The sequence below is a fragment of the Elaeis guineensis genome, chromosome 6, assembly GCF_000442705.2.
Source record: "Elaeis guineensis isolate ETL-2024a chromosome 6, EG11, whole genome shotgun sequence".
Classification (NCBI taxonomy): domain Eukaryota; kingdom Viridiplantae; phylum Streptophyta; class Magnoliopsida; order Arecales; family Arecaceae; genus Elaeis; species Elaeis guineensis.
Window position 1 is genome coordinate 129,363,714 of NC_025998.2, and position 20,875 is coordinate 129,384,588.

At 39.7% G+C, this 20,875-nt stretch overlaps 2 protein-coding genes across 3 annotated transcripts; one reads left to right on the top strand and one right to left on the bottom strand.

Moving 5' to 3' along the window:
- Positions 1 to 6,355: 6,355 nt before the first annotated feature.
- Positions 6,356 to 8,506, top strand: LOC105046575 (uncharacterized). The gene is made up of 3 exons (XM_010925198.4): positions 6,356 to 7,314; positions 7,453 to 7,633; positions 7,708 to 8,506. The coding sequence occupies exons 1-3, from the start codon at positions 6,928 to 6,930 to the stop codon at positions 8,265 to 8,267; spliced, it is 1,128 nt and encodes a 375-aa protein (XP_010923500.1). The 5' UTR covers positions 6,356 to 6,927; the 3' UTR covers positions 8,268 to 8,506.
- A 4,822-nt stretch (positions 8,507 to 13,328) lies between these two features.
- On the bottom strand, positions 13,329 to 18,935 carry LOC105046574 (GDP-mannose 3,5-epimerase 2). 2 transcript variants are annotated; one of them, XM_010925195.4, is made up of 7 exons: positions 18,809 to 18,935; positions 16,908 to 17,324; positions 14,916 to 15,009; positions 14,670 to 14,799; positions 14,378 to 14,510; positions 13,854 to 14,061; positions 13,329 to 13,725 (listed from the first exon to the last, which is right to left on the bottom strand). In XM_010925195.4, exons 2-7 carry the CDS (start codon positions 17,321 to 17,323, stop codon positions 13,570 to 13,572), a joined length of 1,137 nt encoding a protein of 378 aa, XP_010923497.1. In that variant the 5' UTR covers position 17,324; positions 18,809 to 18,935; the 3' UTR covers positions 13,329 to 13,569. The 2 variants fall into 2 exon arrangements, with proteins under 2 accessions (XP_010923497.1, XP_010923498.1); XM_010925196.4 differs by lacking the exon at positions 18,809 to 18,935 and adding an exon at positions 18,108 to 18,314.
- Between the last annotated feature and the right edge of the window lie 1,940 nt (positions 18,936 to 20,875).

The window sequence follows — 20,875 nt, forward strand, 5'->3', positions numbered from 1 at the left end:
AGCGGATGCTCAGGGAGTAGCTTTCATAAGATTGTAGTGAATTTTTTTTTTTACTCTATATTGCAACAAGAAAAAAAATAAAAATCAGGACTCTAAGTAATCTATCTATATCTACCCTTAGGCCCACTGCACCAAATAAGCCATTGTGTAGTGAATTTCAAATCAGAATTGCAACTTTCCACATACATAAACCAATTTATTAATTGCTTGCTTAGCCAAAAAGAAACAAAACAACAAGCAAGTTTGGACTTTGAAAGCATTGAGCTACGAAGGATGCAAACCTTGGACGATTATTACAAACTAGTATCATGAAATTGTATATCACTTGACCATGGCATGTGCACTGAATTTGGTAAGAGACTGAAGAGAAGCCAATAAGGAACCGGGAGAGCTTTGTGAGCAATCTTTAGATTTTTGGTTTTATATGGTAGCTTAGACTTGGAGATCAGCTAAATGTTGTTGGTCCTATAAGGTCGAAGTAGATTTAATCTTTTGCAGGGATACCTTCTATTCCCAGAGAAGGCCAATACATATTCTCCTTGATTTCACTACAAAGCAAACATAAAACTTTGGTAAGACTATTGATTTAGCTCATTCCATCTATATGACATGCTTGAAGGGTTCAACGACAAATTAAAAATGAGCTTTTGTCATCTAATGCACTAGTGGTTAAGGTAGTATAGTTGGCCTAGGTATAAATATGACATGCTCGATGGGTTGAATGACAAATTAAAGCTGAGCATTTGTCATCTAATGTGCTAATAGTTAAGATAGTATACTTGGGCTAAATATAAATGGAGAAAAGAATTCCCTTCCTAGAAAAAAAGGACAAAGTCTTCTCTAAGCTGACCAATCTTTATGCTTATTGTAAGGAAAAGGTTGTAAACAAATAACAGGTGACCACTGATTTTATCACTAACACTTTATAGTTTGCAGCAGTAACATAGCATTATATTGTTGTCAACATTACCTTAATCCACCGTCGCAACCGCACCGACCGCAAAAACCCTACTTAAAACATATTGGTTAGAGAAAACATTTAGCTAAAGCATAAGATAATCATCCAATCACTGAATGTAATCACTGGCGACAAACCATTTCAAATCACTCCTAACCATCAGCACTTGGCGCAATAGATGTAACACCAACTTTGTTGAAATCGAAGCTTACAAAAGGATATAGCTTTCTCTCAGGGAAAAAAAAAAAGGAAGAGGTAGTGGGTGGGTCATGTTGTCATCCTCCTCTAGCATTTTAAACTAAGTAGGTGATGAGCCTGTAGTAAAGCAGACCCTGGCTCGTACAGCAGGCTATAGGAAATGTGTATCATTTTCTCATGGACTGGTTCTTTGAAAGAAGCAGAGGACTGGTGGACCTACAAGTACAGCTATTATGAAGGGACAGGCCTCTACATTCGTTGGAGTGCCCTTTTCTTAGTTAATTCAGAGACCAGCACATAGGAGGATTCATAGTTTTCCTATTGAACTCAAGAAATGATATATAACCTGTGGTGTTTTTTTATAATCCATTGTGTCAGTCTAGATGAAAACTGAGAGAGGATTTTGAGGTATTTTTATATTTTGTCATTAAAACAACATTTGATGTCAGTTCTTAAATTTTATTATAGGTGTGAGGACCACAACAAAGACTTTCAATAACCATTGTTAATTAAACATGAATAATAAAGCTCAGTGTTGAGCTTTAGAGTGATCATTTGAGAATCGGGTCCATTTTCATATTTATCGAATTGTGGTATTCGAGATATTATGATGCTGGTCTTGCATGGGTGTAAATTAAATAATCAGAGCTTGTTAGAACCTTGGTCTTATCAAACTTGGTTTAAAACTAATTTCGAGCTTGAAATGCTTGTTTAAGCTTTGTTTTCTTACCACTATTTTGAGCTCGATCGTAGTCTAATTTTCATCCGAGCCAAAGATATGTCTGACCGATCAGTTTGTAAATCCACAAGGAAGCTAGAAATCAATTCAAGCTTGAAACAAGCTCGGTTCGAGTTTGAATTGAAACTTGATTTGCACTTGTTCAAGCTGGTCCAACTTTGAGTCACGCTCGAGCTGATCAAATTGTTTAACACCCCTGGCTGTGAGCTTACTGGTGTAGAAGACTCATTATTTGCGACCAATGCAGTGATGATATCATGTGGGGCCCCCTGCAGGGCCCTTTGTTGGCAGATGAATTGAGGTCTTCTCTTAAATAAGCCCTTCCCTTACTATGACTATCTGGCAAAACCTTGTTCAACCATTCAACATATAGCTTCTATAAATCTTGACAAGTAATGCTGTTCTAGATGAGCACTTGGTGGAAGTCAAGCTTTCATTGGTCCTTTTCTAATATTCAATAGTCTAGTTTTATTTGTACTAGCATCCAAGTGGGTCTCAGTCACTGACCTTTGAGAGACAATTTGGACTCCATACTTTGAGATGTGCATTAGAAGACTAAGAACAAGATGAAGGAATATAAATCACAACCTGTGTGCTCTCTGAGGACCAGTTATGTTTTCAATCTCTTACAGAGTGGAATGATTATGTTTGATATTTGTTGGATCCGATTGGGCACCAACTGCTAAAATGGACAGACTATTCACAATGGAACTATGATGATAAAACCCATCACTGGTTCCGAAATGGCTTAATTAGTAATCCATGGACCATGGTACTCCCTCAAGAATTATAATAAAATTGGAGATAGACTTCCTCGTTAATTAGGATATAACAAATCTTAGGGTAGGGTGGTGGTAACTCAATCAAGGTAGAGAGCAAGGTGAATATCGTCTTCTAGCAATAACACCAATGTACATAATTATAGATCATGGTATATGAAAAATAAAATTTCTTATCATTGGCTCTCTCTTGCTATTGGCCTGGTTTTATGGTCCTCTCAACCATTGTGAGTAGTGTAAAACTACTGCATCGATGATGATAATATGACAAATCGAAGCTTGTGATTAATCAAACCTAGAATTGCTTCTTAAATGATTGGTTATGAAAGAAAATGCATCCCCTTTGATACCCAAACTTTAGCTACTACTATGTTGAGATGGGAGGAAGAGAAAATAAAATGGTTCAAAATCTCATTGGTTCTTGATGTTTATCAATTCATAACCTGAAGGATTGATATTTTTGTTTAAAAAAAATCAATAAGGATGAGAACAAATAAGAAGCATTTTGGACAGCTTTCATTAAAACAACAGTCCTAGTCTCCTAGACAAAGAATTAGGATACAAACAAGACATAACATCCAACGATGGAGGTCCTCATCTATAACTTCTCCAATTAGAGACAGGCCACTCTTACCTACCACAAACTATTGCCTCCATGATAGGATTCCTACATTATAATGATAAATTGAAAGATCACTCAAGACTGTGCTTTGTTGGGTCCCCTTGACAAAGTCATGTCCATGATTGGGTAGCTGGGATAATCATTGCTGATTCAAGTATTGTTTTAGACATGTCACCCTCTCTTGGTATTTCAAATTAAACCCAGACCTTGGACTATAATTTTCAAGTAGCCAATGTTTAGTAGGAGCTGGGGGTTCACCTCCTTGGATGGAATTCGGCTAGCCAGTAGCAATCCAAGGTCTGGTATGTGCCCGATTTTTTTTGATTCTCTAGCATCTCATGACTGAACCCTTTTAACCCTCTACTACTAAACAAAAAATTATTTTCATTTTAGAGCCATGTGTGACACATAGCAAGCTTAGAGATTTGTGTTTAGAGCATGATCGCTCCTATGTATGAGCACATCGAATCTTAAACTCTGATTGTATCAAATTATCTATATAGAGATCACAATCTTTACGGAGAAAACAATCTCTAACTACTACAATCTTTAATAGGTTCTGTTATAATATAAGTTCTGTGATACTTTTTGGAACCAAAAAAAGCCGGTTGATGAACAAGATCGGAATTAGTTTCTACATGTAATCGGAGAAGCGATCATGGATAGTGACACAATTACATTCATTTGTAGCTATCACAAGTCACGACTAGTATTTAATAGGGAATGCATGGATGAGAACATGGAGGTAGGCCATGAATGATAATGCTAGAAGATCAATTAAGCAAGGCATCCAGTGTTTACCTTTCAAGCCATAAGCTTGCCTAGAAATTTGTTGTTTCTACTTGACAGGTGAGAGTGTTTGGAGCATCTCAAATCAGGGAACATGAGATTGCCTTTTATTTTGTTTTCTCTTTTGCTGAAGCAGAATTTTGCCATTCAATTCGGTTTATGTTTTGGAATCGCAAGGTGTTTTCTTGACATTTGGTTTAAACAAACTTTTGGCTTCAAAGATTTCAATGAGATGCCTCACTTTTCCATTGAAAATTTGCATTGTTCCATTTTGGACTTGTTAAGTTGTTGATTAAAGAGTATCTATAGTTCTATTTGTTTAATACACATTAAAAATAATGAATTGGTTGTCCTGCATGATAGGTCTAAAGTCCAATTGTCGTTTTATACTTTTCATGGGAGGTAGTATTGTATTTCATTGTTTGATACCAGTACTCTTTTCTATGAAACATATGAAATGACCGATGGCACCGTCCACTGTAACATATGAAATGATCGATGGCACCATCTACTGTTATTTTTATATGAAAAAAAATAAAAATAAGTCCATAGATCAATTAGAGTTTATAAGCTTACATTTTTTTTTCCAATCAAAATTCTCTATGATATGCAGACCGCACTGTAGAGTGCTATGCAGTCATCGATGGCCGCCTTCAAAAGATGGATGGCCATCAGATAATGGTCCATAAGTACTATCATTTATCTCGTGATAACGGTTATTGAGGATAGCACTTTATGATACAATCCACCCACTATAGGGGATCCATGCTTTTTTTTTTTTTAATAAATATAGTTAGATTAGGAATGCTACCTATTGGATCCAGACTTGAAACTTTATCTCAATTCATAAATACGGACCATTGGTGTAAATCTTAATAGTAGTATTGCCACAATTCCATTTGGTACTTTTGAGATGCTTTCGAGGTTGCCCATTTTGAGATCAACTTTTATCAAAATTATCTAGCGTGACATCTCAAATTATAATAACTACATCTTTATATCTCTTTCCAAAAGAGATTATGAAATTCTTTTCCACAATTTGGATAGCCTCCGCACCTACTTTGTGCTGATTTATTCACACTCAATTATTATACATGGAATCCAATCTGTTCAATTTATCTAATGGAGGTTCACCTATCAATGAAACACATCTATCAACCAACTTGCTGAAAAATCTATCAAATTGTTTCTTATCCACATATTTTAAGCATAATACATGCCAAATGATGTTTCTTTCTATGGTATTAGTAAGAATGATGCCATTGTGAGAACAAAAGACTCTAGAAAGTCTAGTGAGAAAATGCATCCAATCAGTCCTAATCCAAGCCTCATAGGTGTGCATTGATCATGACCTTTTTCTTGTAGAGCTGGAAACCACTGTTAACCCCACAATTACCCATCCATTCTTTGGTGGTGCAAACCAATTGTTTTTTTTTCTTTTTTCTTTTTTTTTTTTGTGTGGGTGGGGGGGGTACAATACAAACAAATTGTTAGGTGCAGAGCTTCCCTTCAATTAATGACGTTCAAATAAATCCCCTTACTCTCTTTTCTCGCTTCCCTACAGTACACGAAACGAATAATACCTTCAGTGCCGTGCACTTCCACACCCGTCCCTATCAGAATCTGCCATCAGACGGCCCCAAAATGCCCGCAAGATGACAGAGTTCAAGCGGGCGTCCGCATAAAATCCAACAGTTACGACCAGACGTGTGTGCCGATGGCGACGAGGGCTCGTATCAGGGCGCACACATTTCCAGCCATGGACCCATTGAACCGTCTCGTGGAAGGAAGTAAACCCTCAACTTTCGCTTATTTACGGAACTGCCACGCTCCCAAGCCCTTCCAATATATCATCGGTAAGCGAAGGGGTGACTGAGATCGTGAATACTGAGTTTTCATAGGGGTGATTTTGGCATGGGAAATTGAGAACGGACTAAAATTACTCTTCCCGATGTGTCCCTCTCGCTTCCCGGGGGGTTTTACTCTTACTTCCAGGTGAGACCGCGGTGCGCCCGTAGTTCCGTACAAGCTGAGGGGTATATCTGGAAATTGGCGGCCCACCGAACTAAAAAGCCGGGGTGGCGCGTCGGGCTCCGGGACGGGTTGGGGGAACACGTGGATAGATCATGGAGTGGATTTAAAACCGCTCCATAAACTGCTCCACGTAGCGGAGCTGCGGTTGGGATTTATCCATGCCACGTCGGCTCTGGGCCCGCGTCCAGACCTCGTTTTAAACCCCTACCACCCCCTCGCTTTGTGCCCTTCAAAGCCAAACCCGGAGCTCTACTCTCGCTCACCGTCACCGGAATTGATGGAAGAAATCTTCTCTCCGGCTGGCTGGACTTCCGTACGGATTGCCGGAAGCGTGCCGGAGAATTTCCTCACCTCGAGAACCCTTCTCTAATAACCTATTCGGCGAACCCTAAGGAGGAAAGGTGGCGCCTTTATGGAGATCGGAAGCCATTTCGATCGCTGGGGTTTTGGTCTCGTGGAGGGAAATTGCAGCGAGATTGAAGCATTAATGGCGTCTTCGGTTTCATTAATGAGCCTTTGATTGCGATCTTTTTTTGTTTTGTGTCTTCTTTTGGTTATGACTTTAATGGGTGCTTGGTTCGTTCTAAGGGATGTCAGAAATTTCTAGTTGTAGTTTCTTTGCGTGATCTTGTGATAAAGGAGTGTAAAGGAAGAAATCGGCGTCGGATCTTCGCATTTATCGCGAATTTGGCCATTTTTGTACCGTGATTTCGTGTTCTGGGCGTGGAATTTGGTTAGGGTTTTAGAGTCTGGGGAGTTGGGGAATGGAACGGTGGTAGAAGAAGGGGTGTTTTGATCTCCGAAAGCGATGCCATTTCAGATGAAGATCCAGCCGATCGGGCCGAAGGGAGCGGTGCGGACCGATCCGGCGAAGCCCGCGGGCAAGTCGCGGCTGAAGCGGCTCTTCGAGCGGCAGTTCCCGAGCGTGCTGAGGATCTCCTCCGCCGAGAAGGTCTCCGTTGCCGGCGTCGGCGATGGCAAGGACAGAGAGAGGGACGACGGCGACATGGTGGACCCAAGCTCGCTGTGCCTGGATAGAATGGTGCTGAGCTTCATAGAAGAGGGCAATGAGAAGCCGCCGCGGAGCCGCTGCAACTGCTTCAACGGCAACTGCGACGACAGCTCCGACGACGAATCCGACATCCGCGCAGGCGATGCTCCCGCCGCCTCCGGCGACGCTGTAGAGATCCTTAAGGTAGCTATAATCTTATCTTATTTGCTCCGATCTCCATTGTTTCAACACGATCGTCCTGTTATTTTAATCATTTCCTAAAGTTTCCATTTTTGATCGATTTCTCCTCGAATTTAATTCATCTAACCCCTGTTTCGATAGGGCCTGGTGCCATGTGCGAGCGTCGCGGAGAGAAATCTCTTGGCGGACGCCTCAAGGATCCTGGAGAAGAACAAGAACAAGGACGATTGCCGGAGAATCGTCACCGACGGTCTCCAATCTCTCGGCTACGACGCCTCCATCTGCAAGTCCCGGTGGGAGAAAACCCCTTCATTTCCGGCCGGTATCCATCTCTCAAAACCCTTCTCCTCTCTCTTATCCATCAATCAGAACTACAGATTGACGATTTGACGACAGGGGAGTACGAGTACGTGGACGTGATCGTTGCCGGCGAGCGGCTGCTGGTGGACGTCGACTTCCGGTCTGAGTTCGAGATCGCCCGGTCCACCAAGACCTATCGTGCCGTCCTCCAATCCCTGCCGTCCATCTTTGTCGGAAAACCCGACCGGCTCCAGCAGATCGTCGCTGTCGTCTCGGAGGCAGCGAGGCAGAGCATGAAGAAGAAAGGTCTCAGCTTTCCACCATGGAGGAAGCCAGAGTACATGAAGGCCAAGTGGCTCTCCCCCTACCAGCGAACCACCGCCCTCGTCACAACCCAACCGGAGGACGAGTCGGACGGCGGGAAGGCAGAGCCGGGGGTTGATAGCAGAGCGCCCTGTTCTATCTCGGCCGTCAATTTTTCCGGCGAGTTCGAGCTTCGTTTCGAGAATTCCGGCCGCTCCCCGGCCGCCAACCCTGGCGTGTCGGCGGAGAAGAAGATCACCGTCGTAGTGTCGCCGTGGCAGCCGCCGGAGGTGAAACCAAAGACTCCGAAGCCGGGGACCAAGGTCGTCACCGGCTTGGCTTCCGTTCTCTGAGTCCGAATTTTGGAGTTTTTGTTAAAAAATTCGGTTTTTTTTTTTGTTTTTTGTTTTTTTTTCCTTTTTTCCTGGTTTTGCTGAGGGAAGAGAGAGATATATACTACGAATTCTCTCTGCGTTTCTTGTCCTATATAAGAAACTGTAAGAAGAGGTTTTCCTGCCTACTGGTATAAATATAATCTAATAGTGTGATATAAATATCAAAATATAAATATAAAATTATATCTTTCATGCGAGTCCAGCTGCAGATATATTTTTTTAAATGGTTTATTATTATTTATTGTTTGTTTTACATTAAATAATATCTTATGATGTCCTCGGTTTCTAGATTGACAGTGATGGTCTGTAGACGGGAAACAGAGCAAGGGAAAAGAGGGAATAAGATAGAACAAAGTCTCTCTAATATCTCCTTTTTTATCCCTATCCAATATTTTAAGTAATTTTAAATTTATAAAAGTAAAAATATGCGGGGATTGGAAGCCTCACTGTCGTGACGACGGTACCAGTCTCGATTCCCGTGTCACATGCCATTCTCGTGACCTTCCCTCCCCCGTTTCTTATATTTATTTAATTTGATAATTGAGGTCTTTTTTTTTTTCAAATATACATAAACCGGACCGGTCCGGTTGGGCCGGGGAGGAAGAATTTACGGTCTAGACTGGTAATGTGTGCGTAGTACGCTCTTATTTTTTTACAGCACTTGCTTTGGAAATCTTGGGAGCAATGATCATGCTTTTTCCCGAGCTTTTGAAAGTGGGGTAAAAACGAAAGGCGGTGAGTAAAGTGGGGTTGCCCCAACTTTGAGGCAAACAATAAAGCCGGGTTTGAGCATCTCGGAGCTTGTCGCACATTAATATGCTTCCATATATGTTAAGCCCTGTTGTTCTCTGTGATCCAGTTACCGGATTCCGTGCACCGGCGTCATTCCCGTGTTCTGGGTTATTAATCTCCGAGTTTGACCGCCGTTTCTACCGAGATTTACCATGGTGAATTGGCCGTTTGTTACGGTTTGCTGGGTCTTCGGTAGGTTATGATTGTATTTTATTATTTAGTGGGATATTTAGATTATGGTCGTGGCAGTTATATCCAGATAATGGCTGTTAAGATTTTTTATCGGTTACCACGAGGTCTTGAATTATTTAGTTGCACGTAACTGTCGTATGTTTGAATTTTTTTTTGTTACCATGGTTGTTATAATGGAAACGATGGTCGTGCTTTTAAACTTTTATCATTCATCTTGATAAAATGATGTTTTAAACTCAAGTCTTTATGGCAGCTATAGAATTAGTTTGTCTGTTTTGCTGAATGGTTATTCGAGTGAAGATATTATAACAATTAAATTTCAAATTTAAAGAATACAATAACAATCTCTATTGGATAAATCGCCACTATACATGTCCTAATGATGGGAGGGGCTGGTGTAATAGATTTGAGATACTCTACGTCAATTGTATCATAGAACATTACTCAATAATTATCATTAGGAGATATACAATTATCATCAACTGACGTTTTATATATTGCATATAATACATCATATAAGGTCATTTTTTTTTTTTTGATAAATATAAGGCTATCCTATTTGATAGCTGTCTATTTGTATTATTGAATAACATAGCAATTAGAGTATTGTACAACATATTATTATGCAATTATATCCAACAGGAAAAAAAAAATAAATTCAAACTTAAGTAAGAGGGTGCAACTGAGTCAATTAGTTAAAGAATCTAGTTTGATTTGATTCAAAATATGTGATACTTAATTTGAGATCGATCGATCCTTGTTTCCTAAGCTTAAACTCGATTTGATAAAAAAAAATAATATTTAAAATATATTCAAATATCAATGAAATCATACTTAAGTTTAAGTTCGAATTTGAATTCAAATTTTAACTTATTTATAATTAATATATATATAAATAAAAATAAAATTTTTAAAAATATATAAATTTGAATTGGCTCATCGGTCTTCAATTTGAAAATCTTGTTATTCGAATTCAACTCAAAATTATTTAAATTATCCAAACTCCATAATAACCTAAATTGAATCGAGTTTGAATCCCTATCGATTTGGGATCGCTCGTGACTTCTACTTTGACTCGTTTGCATCCATACTTGGGTGTTCTACCGCCGGCGCATCTTAACTCCCTTCCGTGCCCATGTTCTCCCTTGGCACCACACGGCTTGCTCCCCTTCCCTGGATGCGTCTAAAAGATACGGAGTTCCTTTAATTTCCACTTTCTACCACGGAAGCCATGATAACAAAAGTCTTTTCCATAAGTGAGTCATCGATATCCCTCCTAATAATGCCAACCGTGATGATGCCAAATTACCAGTACTAATACTCAGCTTTTCAGAAAGCAACTTCCCACCAACTCCCCCCCAGTCTCACCCCCCACCTTCTGAAGCAATCATTCCTCTGGACCCTTGCGGGGGGAGCAATTGAGCAAACCAACCCCACCATCCCAATCTCTTAATCCCAATTCTTTCAATTTTTCACATGAAATAAAGAGAGAGAGAGAAAAAAAAAAAAAAAAAGAATGATACTAATATAACATTAAAAGTCTACTTAAAATAAAAAAAAAAGTAGGAGACTTGGATTGACATCATATGAACTACAGTATGGAGGAGCAGCTTTAAAACTGTGGCGTCGGTTGTGTAATTTTTTAGTGTGAAAATTTTGTATTATTAAAGCATTTCTTTGAAAGGGAGTAATAAATCTCATGATGGTAAAAAAAGAAAAAGAGTGAAAAGAAAAAGAAAAGGACGAGAGCTCCTATGAAGGAGGCACATCTGTCCTTGCTTTATTCCATTTTTCTTTTTTTTTTTTTTTTCCTCTCTACGAACTCAACGCTCCATGATTCCCTATCAAGGTGTACTGTACTAAAGAAAAAGGCAAGAAAAGCGGCTTTAAACCTTCCCCCCCCTCGTTTTCTTTTTTCCTTTTTTTTTAATAAATTTTCTCCCTCTCATTTCCTAAATTACCCATTGCGTACATAAACGACTCCATCATGAACCCCTGGTCCTCTCCACCTTACATTCGAATGGAGTGCAAAACAAGTTGATCGCTACTAAGCTGAACAACAAGGATCGGGATTGTATCTTTGGCATGAAAGAAAAATTTATTTTTCTTTACAAAAATCTATCATTCCATCATCCAGCACACAGATTTCAGATCATCTTAAACTCTATTATTCATTCGTCTATATAAATTTCAAAATAATTAATAGATGATTTGATGTGAAGAAAAATGAATCCTTACGAAAGATGCACCACCAACCCATACAACAAATGTACAGGCATAGTTTGTTTCTTAATTTGAATAATTAAGAAACTAAAATCATAATCTATTTTAATGTTTAAAATTAGAGTTCATATTATCTCCGATATTATAAACTTTTGTATATATTTTGAGGCCTTTCATAGTTCATCAGATCATGCCTTGAGGGATACGTAGCTATATCTCATGTACAACTTGTGCGGCGATTGTGCCATGACTCATGTGTGACTGAAAGCTACTATATCATGGCCCCATGTGGAGATAAATACAAGTTGAGTATGATATTTGTGATTATATTTAATTGGATTTTAACATTTAGCATAGTAAGAATGCTATGACTTGAACAAGGAGGGTATTTGAGAATTTATGCAGGCATGGCTTTAGTCCCCCATCAATTATGCACCTAGGAATTCATCTAGAAGATAAAAAAATAAAAATAGCTTAGAGAGTTGAAAGGCATGAGCTTTGTGGCATGTGCCAGTCTTGTGCTGGTCTCTTTTGCTGCCTATGGGCAGACCCATGGTCAAACAATTTTCAATGGCTTTTAAACCTTATAAATGGGCCAGGTCAGACGCCTTTACTCTACTGAGGTCTGGGCCGCTTGCAACTTCACCAGACACCGGACGTATCGTCTCCTTTTCTCTGTCTGGTCCAAATCTGGGCTTTGGGTAGATTTCGCTTGCAATTGTTATCATGTAGCCCATTTGGAAAGAAAGAAATCATCACAGTTCATAGTTTCAACTTCAGACAAAGCAACTTATGGAAAAAAAAAAAAGCAGCATAAAATATCCTCCCTTCTCAATGTTTTCAGCCTTGCGCTTTTTTTCTTTACAAACTTTGTGCCTATTTCTTTGCTTCCACTGGTGAAATCCTCTCTCTCTAAAAGTTTCATCTATTTATGAGATCTGGCATGGCCTCAGCCATCCTTATATATTCTCTTTTCAGTTGGAGCTCGCTTCTATCACATTGTCACGAGCTTGGATCAAACATTAGTTATCACTTTGTCCATGCTGACTGCAGTTTCTTATACTGTTTGATGCATTGGAAGGTGCCTTCAAAAAATGTACAATATCTTCTTCCAGATTTCACAAGATAATTCTTTATAGCTGAGGTTTGGTTAATTTACTTGGATTGTGAACCGCATTCAACAAAGCCCAATTGAAAGGAGAAATTCTTTGTGCACCACAGCCGGTGCAAAATCAGGTGCGCCACTTGCGATGATTGGCTCACGCATAGAGCCGAAAGAAAAAAAAAATTTTTTCAGCCCCATGAGCCAATCACTGCAGGCAGTGTGTGCGGTTCTACACTGCCCATGGTGCACAAAAGAATTTCTAAATTGGAAAACAGCTATAACTCGTGCCATGGCCAACAGTCCAACACCAATATCCTCCATCCGAATCCACCTTCACTCGTGAGGCAACTGGCGTTTTTCATAGATCTCATCTTTTAAATTCTATGATTCACAACTTTTTGGCACAACTTTTTGGCAAAATAGCGTATATAAACGACGACCAAACAACTGTGATGATCTGCAGAAAGTGTCCATAAACCCTCACGCAATCAAGCATTAAATTTCCAAACCTATGAAGGTAGATAACAGAAAAGAGCACCATGCTTCGTCACCCTCTTATCCTTCAGCTCAACTTATAGCTTTCCGCGCAAGAGAAATAAAACCACTCTAATTTAACATGACAACTGCAAGGATAAGAGTACACACACTACTCTTTTTATTTGTACCTCATGCACACACAAAAAAGGAAAAAAAAAAAAAAAAAGGCATAAAGGAAAGTACCGTGCCATTTCCAGACAGAGTAACATCCTAAACGATACAAAGGATAACCCAGAAAGGCTCTTAATACACTGGGAACGAAGTTATAACCTTATTAAATATACTCTGAAACAGGAATAACCAACAGACTAATTTCCGGACCGAGCACTAAGATCCATATCCAGAACTTCTGCTTTCAAACTAGATGGTTATAATGATCATGGTCTCGGTGCTGGAAGCAAAATGCAGACTTCATTCTTTTCCATCTGCTGCACGGAGTGAGCCCAACTGGACCGGCGCTTGAGTTCCTACCACTTTGGAAGACCCATATACAGACAAGTCGACACCTTGCGCTTTCTCTTTTTCAATTTGTTCTTTAATCCAGAAGTATGTGATCCTCAGGCCATCCTGTAAGGGATAAAAACAAAAAAAAAAAATGCAAAATTCAGCGATGCATGAAGGCATTTGAATAAATTGATGAACTGCTAAAACCAATCAAGGTGGATCAGTAGAACAGAAACGAATTCCATGGGTACCTTCAGTTTCATAGTAGGAGCCCAACCCAGTTTCTCCTTAATCAGAGTGTTGTCGGAGTTTCGGCCACGGACACCCTCTGGACCAGGAATATGATGGATAGGAAGCTTCTTGTTCTCAAAGCTAAGTACAATCTTAGCCATCTCATTCATGCTCACCATTTCATCACTTCCAATGTTCACTGGCTCTCTAAAGTCCGACTTTGTCAATCTAAAGCATGACAATAGATTTGTAAACAGAAATCAGGAATGGAATGTCCTCTGTTTAAGAAAATATTTAGGAACCTAACAAAAAGTGTTGCTGTTCAAATAATTTATCCTTGTTTCTTTATTTAGTTTGCAAACATTTGCCACTAACTGAAATTTACATAATGCAATTAAAAAAGCAATTAGAATAACTAGTACCATTTGCCGTTTGCCTTGCTCGTTCAAGAAAGAAGAATCAAACTTATCAGGCTCAATATTACAATTTAAATATTAAAAATAGAGCATCCGAGCAGATAAATGGTGTGGTATCAACTTATTACCTCAAAACACCTTCCACGCATTCATCAATAAAAGTGAAGGATCGTGTTTGCTTTCCATCGCCCCACATCTCAAATTTATCTATGGAAGTAATTGCTTTTCTACAGAAGGCAGCAGGGGCTTTCTCCCTTCCACCTAAAGTGCAGTTTAGAAAAGAAGCCTCAGATGGTCTTTTTTCTTTTTCTTTTTTTTTTAATGAAAGAAAAGCCTCAGATGTTAATAGAAAACAAGAAGAGCATCATGCAATCATTTAATTATCGACCTGAAAAATAGAGTAACAACTCATGTACTTACCTTTCCAGGTTCCAAATGGACCATATATGTTATGGAACCGTCCAATGCGACACTCAATACCAAAGTCCTTGGTATAGTGCTTGCACAACTCCTCCGTTGCAAGCTTCTCCAAGCCATAAGCATCTTGAGGCTGCATGAGAAACAATGTTCAGATTCTTCAGAATAACATCTGCTTAGATGGCGTGCATCTGAGCAAGTGTTCACCAAATATAAAACAAAGAATATTGGCATTTCAAACCAACAAACCTCTGCAGGCCAAGCATCAGATTCCTTCAAACTAACATTTGTTTCCAACTGCTTGAATTCCGGGTAGATGCAAGCACTGGATGCATAAAAGAACCTGCAAGCAACCGTATCGGAAATTCTTTACCATGTTTGACATGAAATGTGGCAAGGAAAAATATGCGAGGCCATGAAATGCAGCCAATTCCCAGGAGAACACAAAAGCTACCGATACAAAGTTGACAGCGAAAGAAAGGGGAAGGGGGAACAAAATTTGTGAATCAACAAATTTCTTAAAACACATGATGCACTAACCAAGGATGTATGGGATATGCATACAAGAACAGTGACCTCTAAGAGCTCACTTTCCAGTGCACCATCGTTTTCAGCATATTGGTGCAAAGAAAAGAGAATAGCAAATCCTCCAACTCAAAATAAGCAAAACACAACAGACACAATCTCAGATCTGCAACACATAATTATTTAAAGAAATAGAAAATATTTTTTTAAAAAAAGCAAGAATGATTACTGGTCAGAGATAAAGATGTGCTAACTGAAGAAGATTTTCTAGAAAGAAAAGAAAAGGCTCAATATATAGCTCAATGTAGATTTCTTATTGTTCTAAGAAACATCAGAGTCCCCAATTCAGTTCCCCTGCAGTGATGCCTGTGATCTGGAATTCATTCAATGACCGCGAACCCTAAGAAACTCTTCCTGATGGATGATGTATACACTTCCTGGAAACCCATTCTATACCCATTTCAAACCATGCCCCTTAATTTCAAAATTCCATTAAATGATAGAAAAATCTCATCACATGATATGGAGACAAAAATATGGCTAGTATGGGGTGCAACTCACATGCTATAACAAGTGTTACTTTCGTCGCAGAGAATAGCTCTCTAAACATGTGATATTTTGTGAAAATGAAATTAGAACATTCCTTTGTCACCCGTTTCTTATGAATGGACATTCGGTTTGTATCTTGAGACTCTTCATAAAATACATTCTATCTTGAGCCATATGAAACAAGGGTATTAAAATCTTATAGCTTAAATTCGCTGCCTTAAATTTATATAGGATTTTTGTACACATGCATGTGTATGGATGCATTAATGTAAAGCTTTTCTTGTTTTGGAAACCCAAACAAGGAATGTCTGGGTTTGTCTCCCATTTTAGTTATTGAAATCTGGAAAATATGGATCAAACCCAAATTAGCCACCAGAAATGAAGAGGAAAAAAGAATAGCAAAAGTAGCACCCAACAATCGAAATCGACCCAAATAAAAAACTGAAATTGTAATCTACAGGGGAAAGAAAAAGCCTTTCCATGGTTCACTAAACTGATAGTTCACAGCGTTGGATGGACATGGTAATGGTTTTGCCTACAATTCCTATTGAAGAATTAAATGAGGAAAAGATGAAAAAGGAGAAGAGCTGGCAGGGGTAAGTTACTAGTCCTCACAAAAATATATCATCTATTTAGTCACATGAAGGCACACCAATGAAATAGTAAAACCAAGAATATGTAAGGGAAGCTAATTCACCAATTATTTACTAGAAATAAATTACTGTATCCATATTTGTAAAATTATATCTTTACCAATTTATGCTATTACAAATTTAAACTTCTCCACCATTAATTAATTATTACAAAGTTAACTTATTATTGTTTATAATTTTGCCTTGCACCATGATATGTAGACATTACTCCATATGCGCATTTGAACAAGCTTTAAAGAATATAAGCATGAGAGGCAAAGAGTTTGTAGCATTAGGTGCCCTGCAGTAATATTTTAGAGTATGAATGCCAGCAAGACAGGAGTCTTCATCTTATTTGATGGACTTGGTGGCTTAAAGGCAACACAACAACAAACTAACAGTTGTTAGGAGTAGGACAATGTCAACTGAAAATCTAGCAACAGTTGAACCTAAATCAAGAAAGAAAAACTGACATGAAATACTGGAACCTAGAATCTATAAAGAAAAATATATAATAAAATTGAACACCACAAACCTTTTGACGCTGTTAATCCTTGCAGCTTCAAGCATGTTAAAACTGATCATAGTGTTATTGTACATAATCACAGAATGATTGGATTGGATGAATCCCATCCCTCCCATATCAGCAGCAAGATTAAACACATGGTCCACACCACGAGTGACCTTCAGGCAGTTGTCCATAACCCTAAGATCCACAAGGTGAAACTCGTGGCAGAACATATCCTCAGTCATATGTTCATTCTTCTTCCAATCAGAGGCAATGATGTAGTGGCCCTCGCTCTTCAATCGCCTTGCAATATGGGAAGCAATGAAACCACCAGCACCAGTGATGGAAATGCGAAGCTTCTCTGACGGCCAGTATGGCTCCCTCTCCAAATTTTCATAAGTGTGTGATCCATAATTGGTTCCTTTATTCTCGGTGCCACCCATTCTGCAGAATTAATAAAATCATGGAGTTTTCTTAGATGTTTGTCTTGGGAATTATCAAAAGGAACAATAGTATAATATAAGGTCAACAAAAATCTTTTAGTGAAAAATAGAAATAAAACAGAAGGCAATTGTGCAACAAGTTAGTCGGGTAAAAGCAGCAAAGAGGCAATAAAACTGCAATGCAAATTGAACCAATCCAACACGAAAACCAGCATGTACGTCCAAACTATAGCAGAAATCTAGAGAAAAATGAGACAAAGACTAGATATGCTGCTCCCCCACATCCTGCATAGATGGAGTAAATAGCTGAGTGATGGATAGATACGACAAGTACACCCTTAAAACGAGAAATTTTGAGGACATAAAATCCAAAATTCATGAATCACAGGCGGCTAATAGAAAGAACAAAGAAAAATACAAACAATTAGCAACATTCCCTACCGGTCAAACCAAAACTTTGATTAGAACCCAACAAAATGCCATAATCATAAAACAACAAGCTTTATCATCCAAACGAAGAGGTCCAATGACCCTGACATAATTCATGGAGAAAAGTTCGATTTAATATAAAATATAGCACGTTTGCATGACAATATTTTTTTGTTTTGAGATTAGGAGGGGCCAATCCCCACCTTTTCCCCTATATACCCTTTTCAACCCTCGAGGGCTGGCTTCAACCGATACCTCGTGCGAGGCGTCGGCGATGAGGCCTGATGGCCGGAGATGCTCGGCGACAACAGGTGGTGGCGGAGGGGAATTTTAAAGAAATAGAGGCGGAGCTTACCTCGTCTCCGGCGAGATTGGTGGCGGCCACAACGAACTTAGAAGTGGGCACGGTGACGGAAGCCAAAATCCCGAAATCAAACCAAGAAAGGGAGACTCGGGATGCCTCTCGAGGGGTGGCGAGCGGACTAAATAGGCAGCGAGGCCGCCGGAGTTTGAGAAGGAGATGGTCTTCGTCTCCGTCTCAGATGGGGATTCCTTCCCCGACTCAACCAGGGAGGGAGACAAGCCAAATGGGCCTAGCTCAACGCCAGGCCGCTGGCCAGAGCCCAGGGCGTACCCTCAAAACTCTCCGGGCCGGTCATTGGGCCAGGCCTGTTATTAGGCCCATGGGCCGGATCTTACATTAGCGTCTTGTACCCAAAAAAAAAAAAAAGGGAATAGCGTAAACAAATTCAAATGCATACTTCTCTACCTCTTGGGAGCATAAAACCAATAATATATGTTCAATCTCCGTCTCAAAACCCGGATCCAAGAGAAGTACCCATGAACAAAAAACAGGAAAAAAAAACCAAAAGAATTTCTCAGAAAACCAAATCATGCGCAGAGGAAACGCACGGCTTTACAACGAAGGAAACAAAACTCCAAATAAATCATAAATTATACGAGTAATTGGGGGCAAAAAATACAGATTATACCCACTAATCCCCAAAGACACTACTAAAATCACATCTAAACAGCTAGATTCTAATAAAATTTTACATCGAAAATAGATCTTCCAACGGAATCGGAGAGCGCCAAGGCGAAGCAAAGAAGAAAGCCCGAAAGGATTGCTGAAGCCCCAGGAACTCATGCTCCCTTTATAGAAAAAATTAAAGAATTAAATAATGATTAAAAAAAAGAGTCTTTTTCCCTTTTTGTCCCCCCTCCGTTTCAGTGGACCCCAGGATCGGACGGTCGAGATTGCGAGATGTAACCGTTATTTCCCCCCACTTGTCGTTGGGAGTGGGGACCACTGGGGGAGCCGGGGATCCGCTTGCTCCCTCGTGATTTAAATGCCGACTTTACGGTGCGATTCCCCTGCCATCACAACCCACGGCGCCTTTGAGCTCAGTCCGCGACAGCGTATGTCCAACCGTCGCAGAGATATTCCTCTTAAACAAATAAATATATTATTAGAAAAATGTTCTTGAATAATTATTTTAAAAATAATATATCAATTAAAATAAATAATATATGAACGCAAGGTGCCTCATGGTTGTTAGCAGCCAATTTTCCGGGAATCCAAAGGCTGACACGGACATCCCGTTAAATAGAAGTTGGAATATGCCGGCACAATGCTGGTAGGCATCCGCAGAAGCAGCATGCGAACGGCATGAAACTTGCAAGGGAGGGCAGGGAAGGAACAAAAAGGACTGGAAGGTAACATTTTTTTTTTTTTTTTTTTTAATTCAATTGGTTGGTATGTATGATAAATTTTTGCTAGTTTAATGGATGCCAAGGAGTTCTAATCTCTCTTGGGATGCATACTCTAGTTGCATTCTCTTGCATCTTAGAGCTGCCATGGTCCAACTTGATGTTTAGATATGTTCGAGGACTGGTGGGCATCTTAAAATGAGTAATTGAAAGCCATTTGCAGCTAGTGGGATTATAAATTTTTAATTGGTCGTAATTTTTTTTAAAAAGAATGTAAATCTATTGGAGGAAAAAAAAGTAGTTTGTATCACATCAACCACAATGCCATACCTTGGCGATCATGCTTACAATTTTTTTGTATGTTGCGGTATGAAGGCATGATACATGGGAAAAAACCAGCAGAAAGAGATCTATCATTCCTACCGGATCGATGTTGGTCATTATTATTTTTCAATTAACCATGAAGGATATAAAATATAACTTCAATGGATGGCTGAATTTAGCGAATCCATGAGTGGATGAATTCCAAGGGATGACCTCCAAACTTCTATTCCTGTAATATCCAGCCCATTTGGCTCTTGGATCAGGCCCAAAATCTAGAAGCTCAAATCCCCCCCTCCCCTCCAAAAAAAAAGAGAGAGAACGGGAAGAAGACTTCCAATAGAAATCTTTTTCTCCGATAAATCTCGGACGGAATAAGAGTCCTAGGACCACCGGGACCCTAAGACTCTCTATAAATAAGTCTTCCCCCTCCCTCAAGAATCTTCATCGGCGATCTTTGAGCTTGATTCCTCCTCTTTTCTCTGTGAAAGCCGCGGCCTCCCATTATTGTGTTCGTCGGAAATCGAAGATGCCACCAGAGCTCAGGTAAGGCTCCAACTTTTCTTCCTCTCCCTCTTTCCTTTTTCCCCATGGCTTTAGACCCTCATCGGCCGTCAGGACCGTCGAAAAATCCATGAAAAAGCTAAACCTCTATTTTGCTCTGTTTCGGCCGGACCCTTTCATCCTTTTTTTTTCGGCCACTGGCATCACCGTTTGCGGCGTCTCACCCCTAGGATAGGACTTCATCTCTCTATCCCTCTTTCCTGAGAAGTTTTGGCCGCCGGCAACCGACCAATAATTGAAAAACTAGAGAGAAAGGGGGTACCCTATTTTTTCGATTGTTTCTTGATTTCTTGCCAGCCGAACCTCACCACTGGCCTTTCTTGCTCTGTCGTCGTCGATCAGATGCCGCCGCCCCTCGTCAGAGCCGAGACACCGAGCCTTCCTCTGGTCCTTTCCTGTTCGGCCAAGGAAGAGGAAGAAAGAAGAAAACGGGAGAAGAAAGGAGAAAACGGGAAAAGAAAGAAGAAGAAGAAAAGAAAAAGAAAAAGAAAAAGAAAAAAAGAAAAAAAAAGAATGAGAGAATTTTCT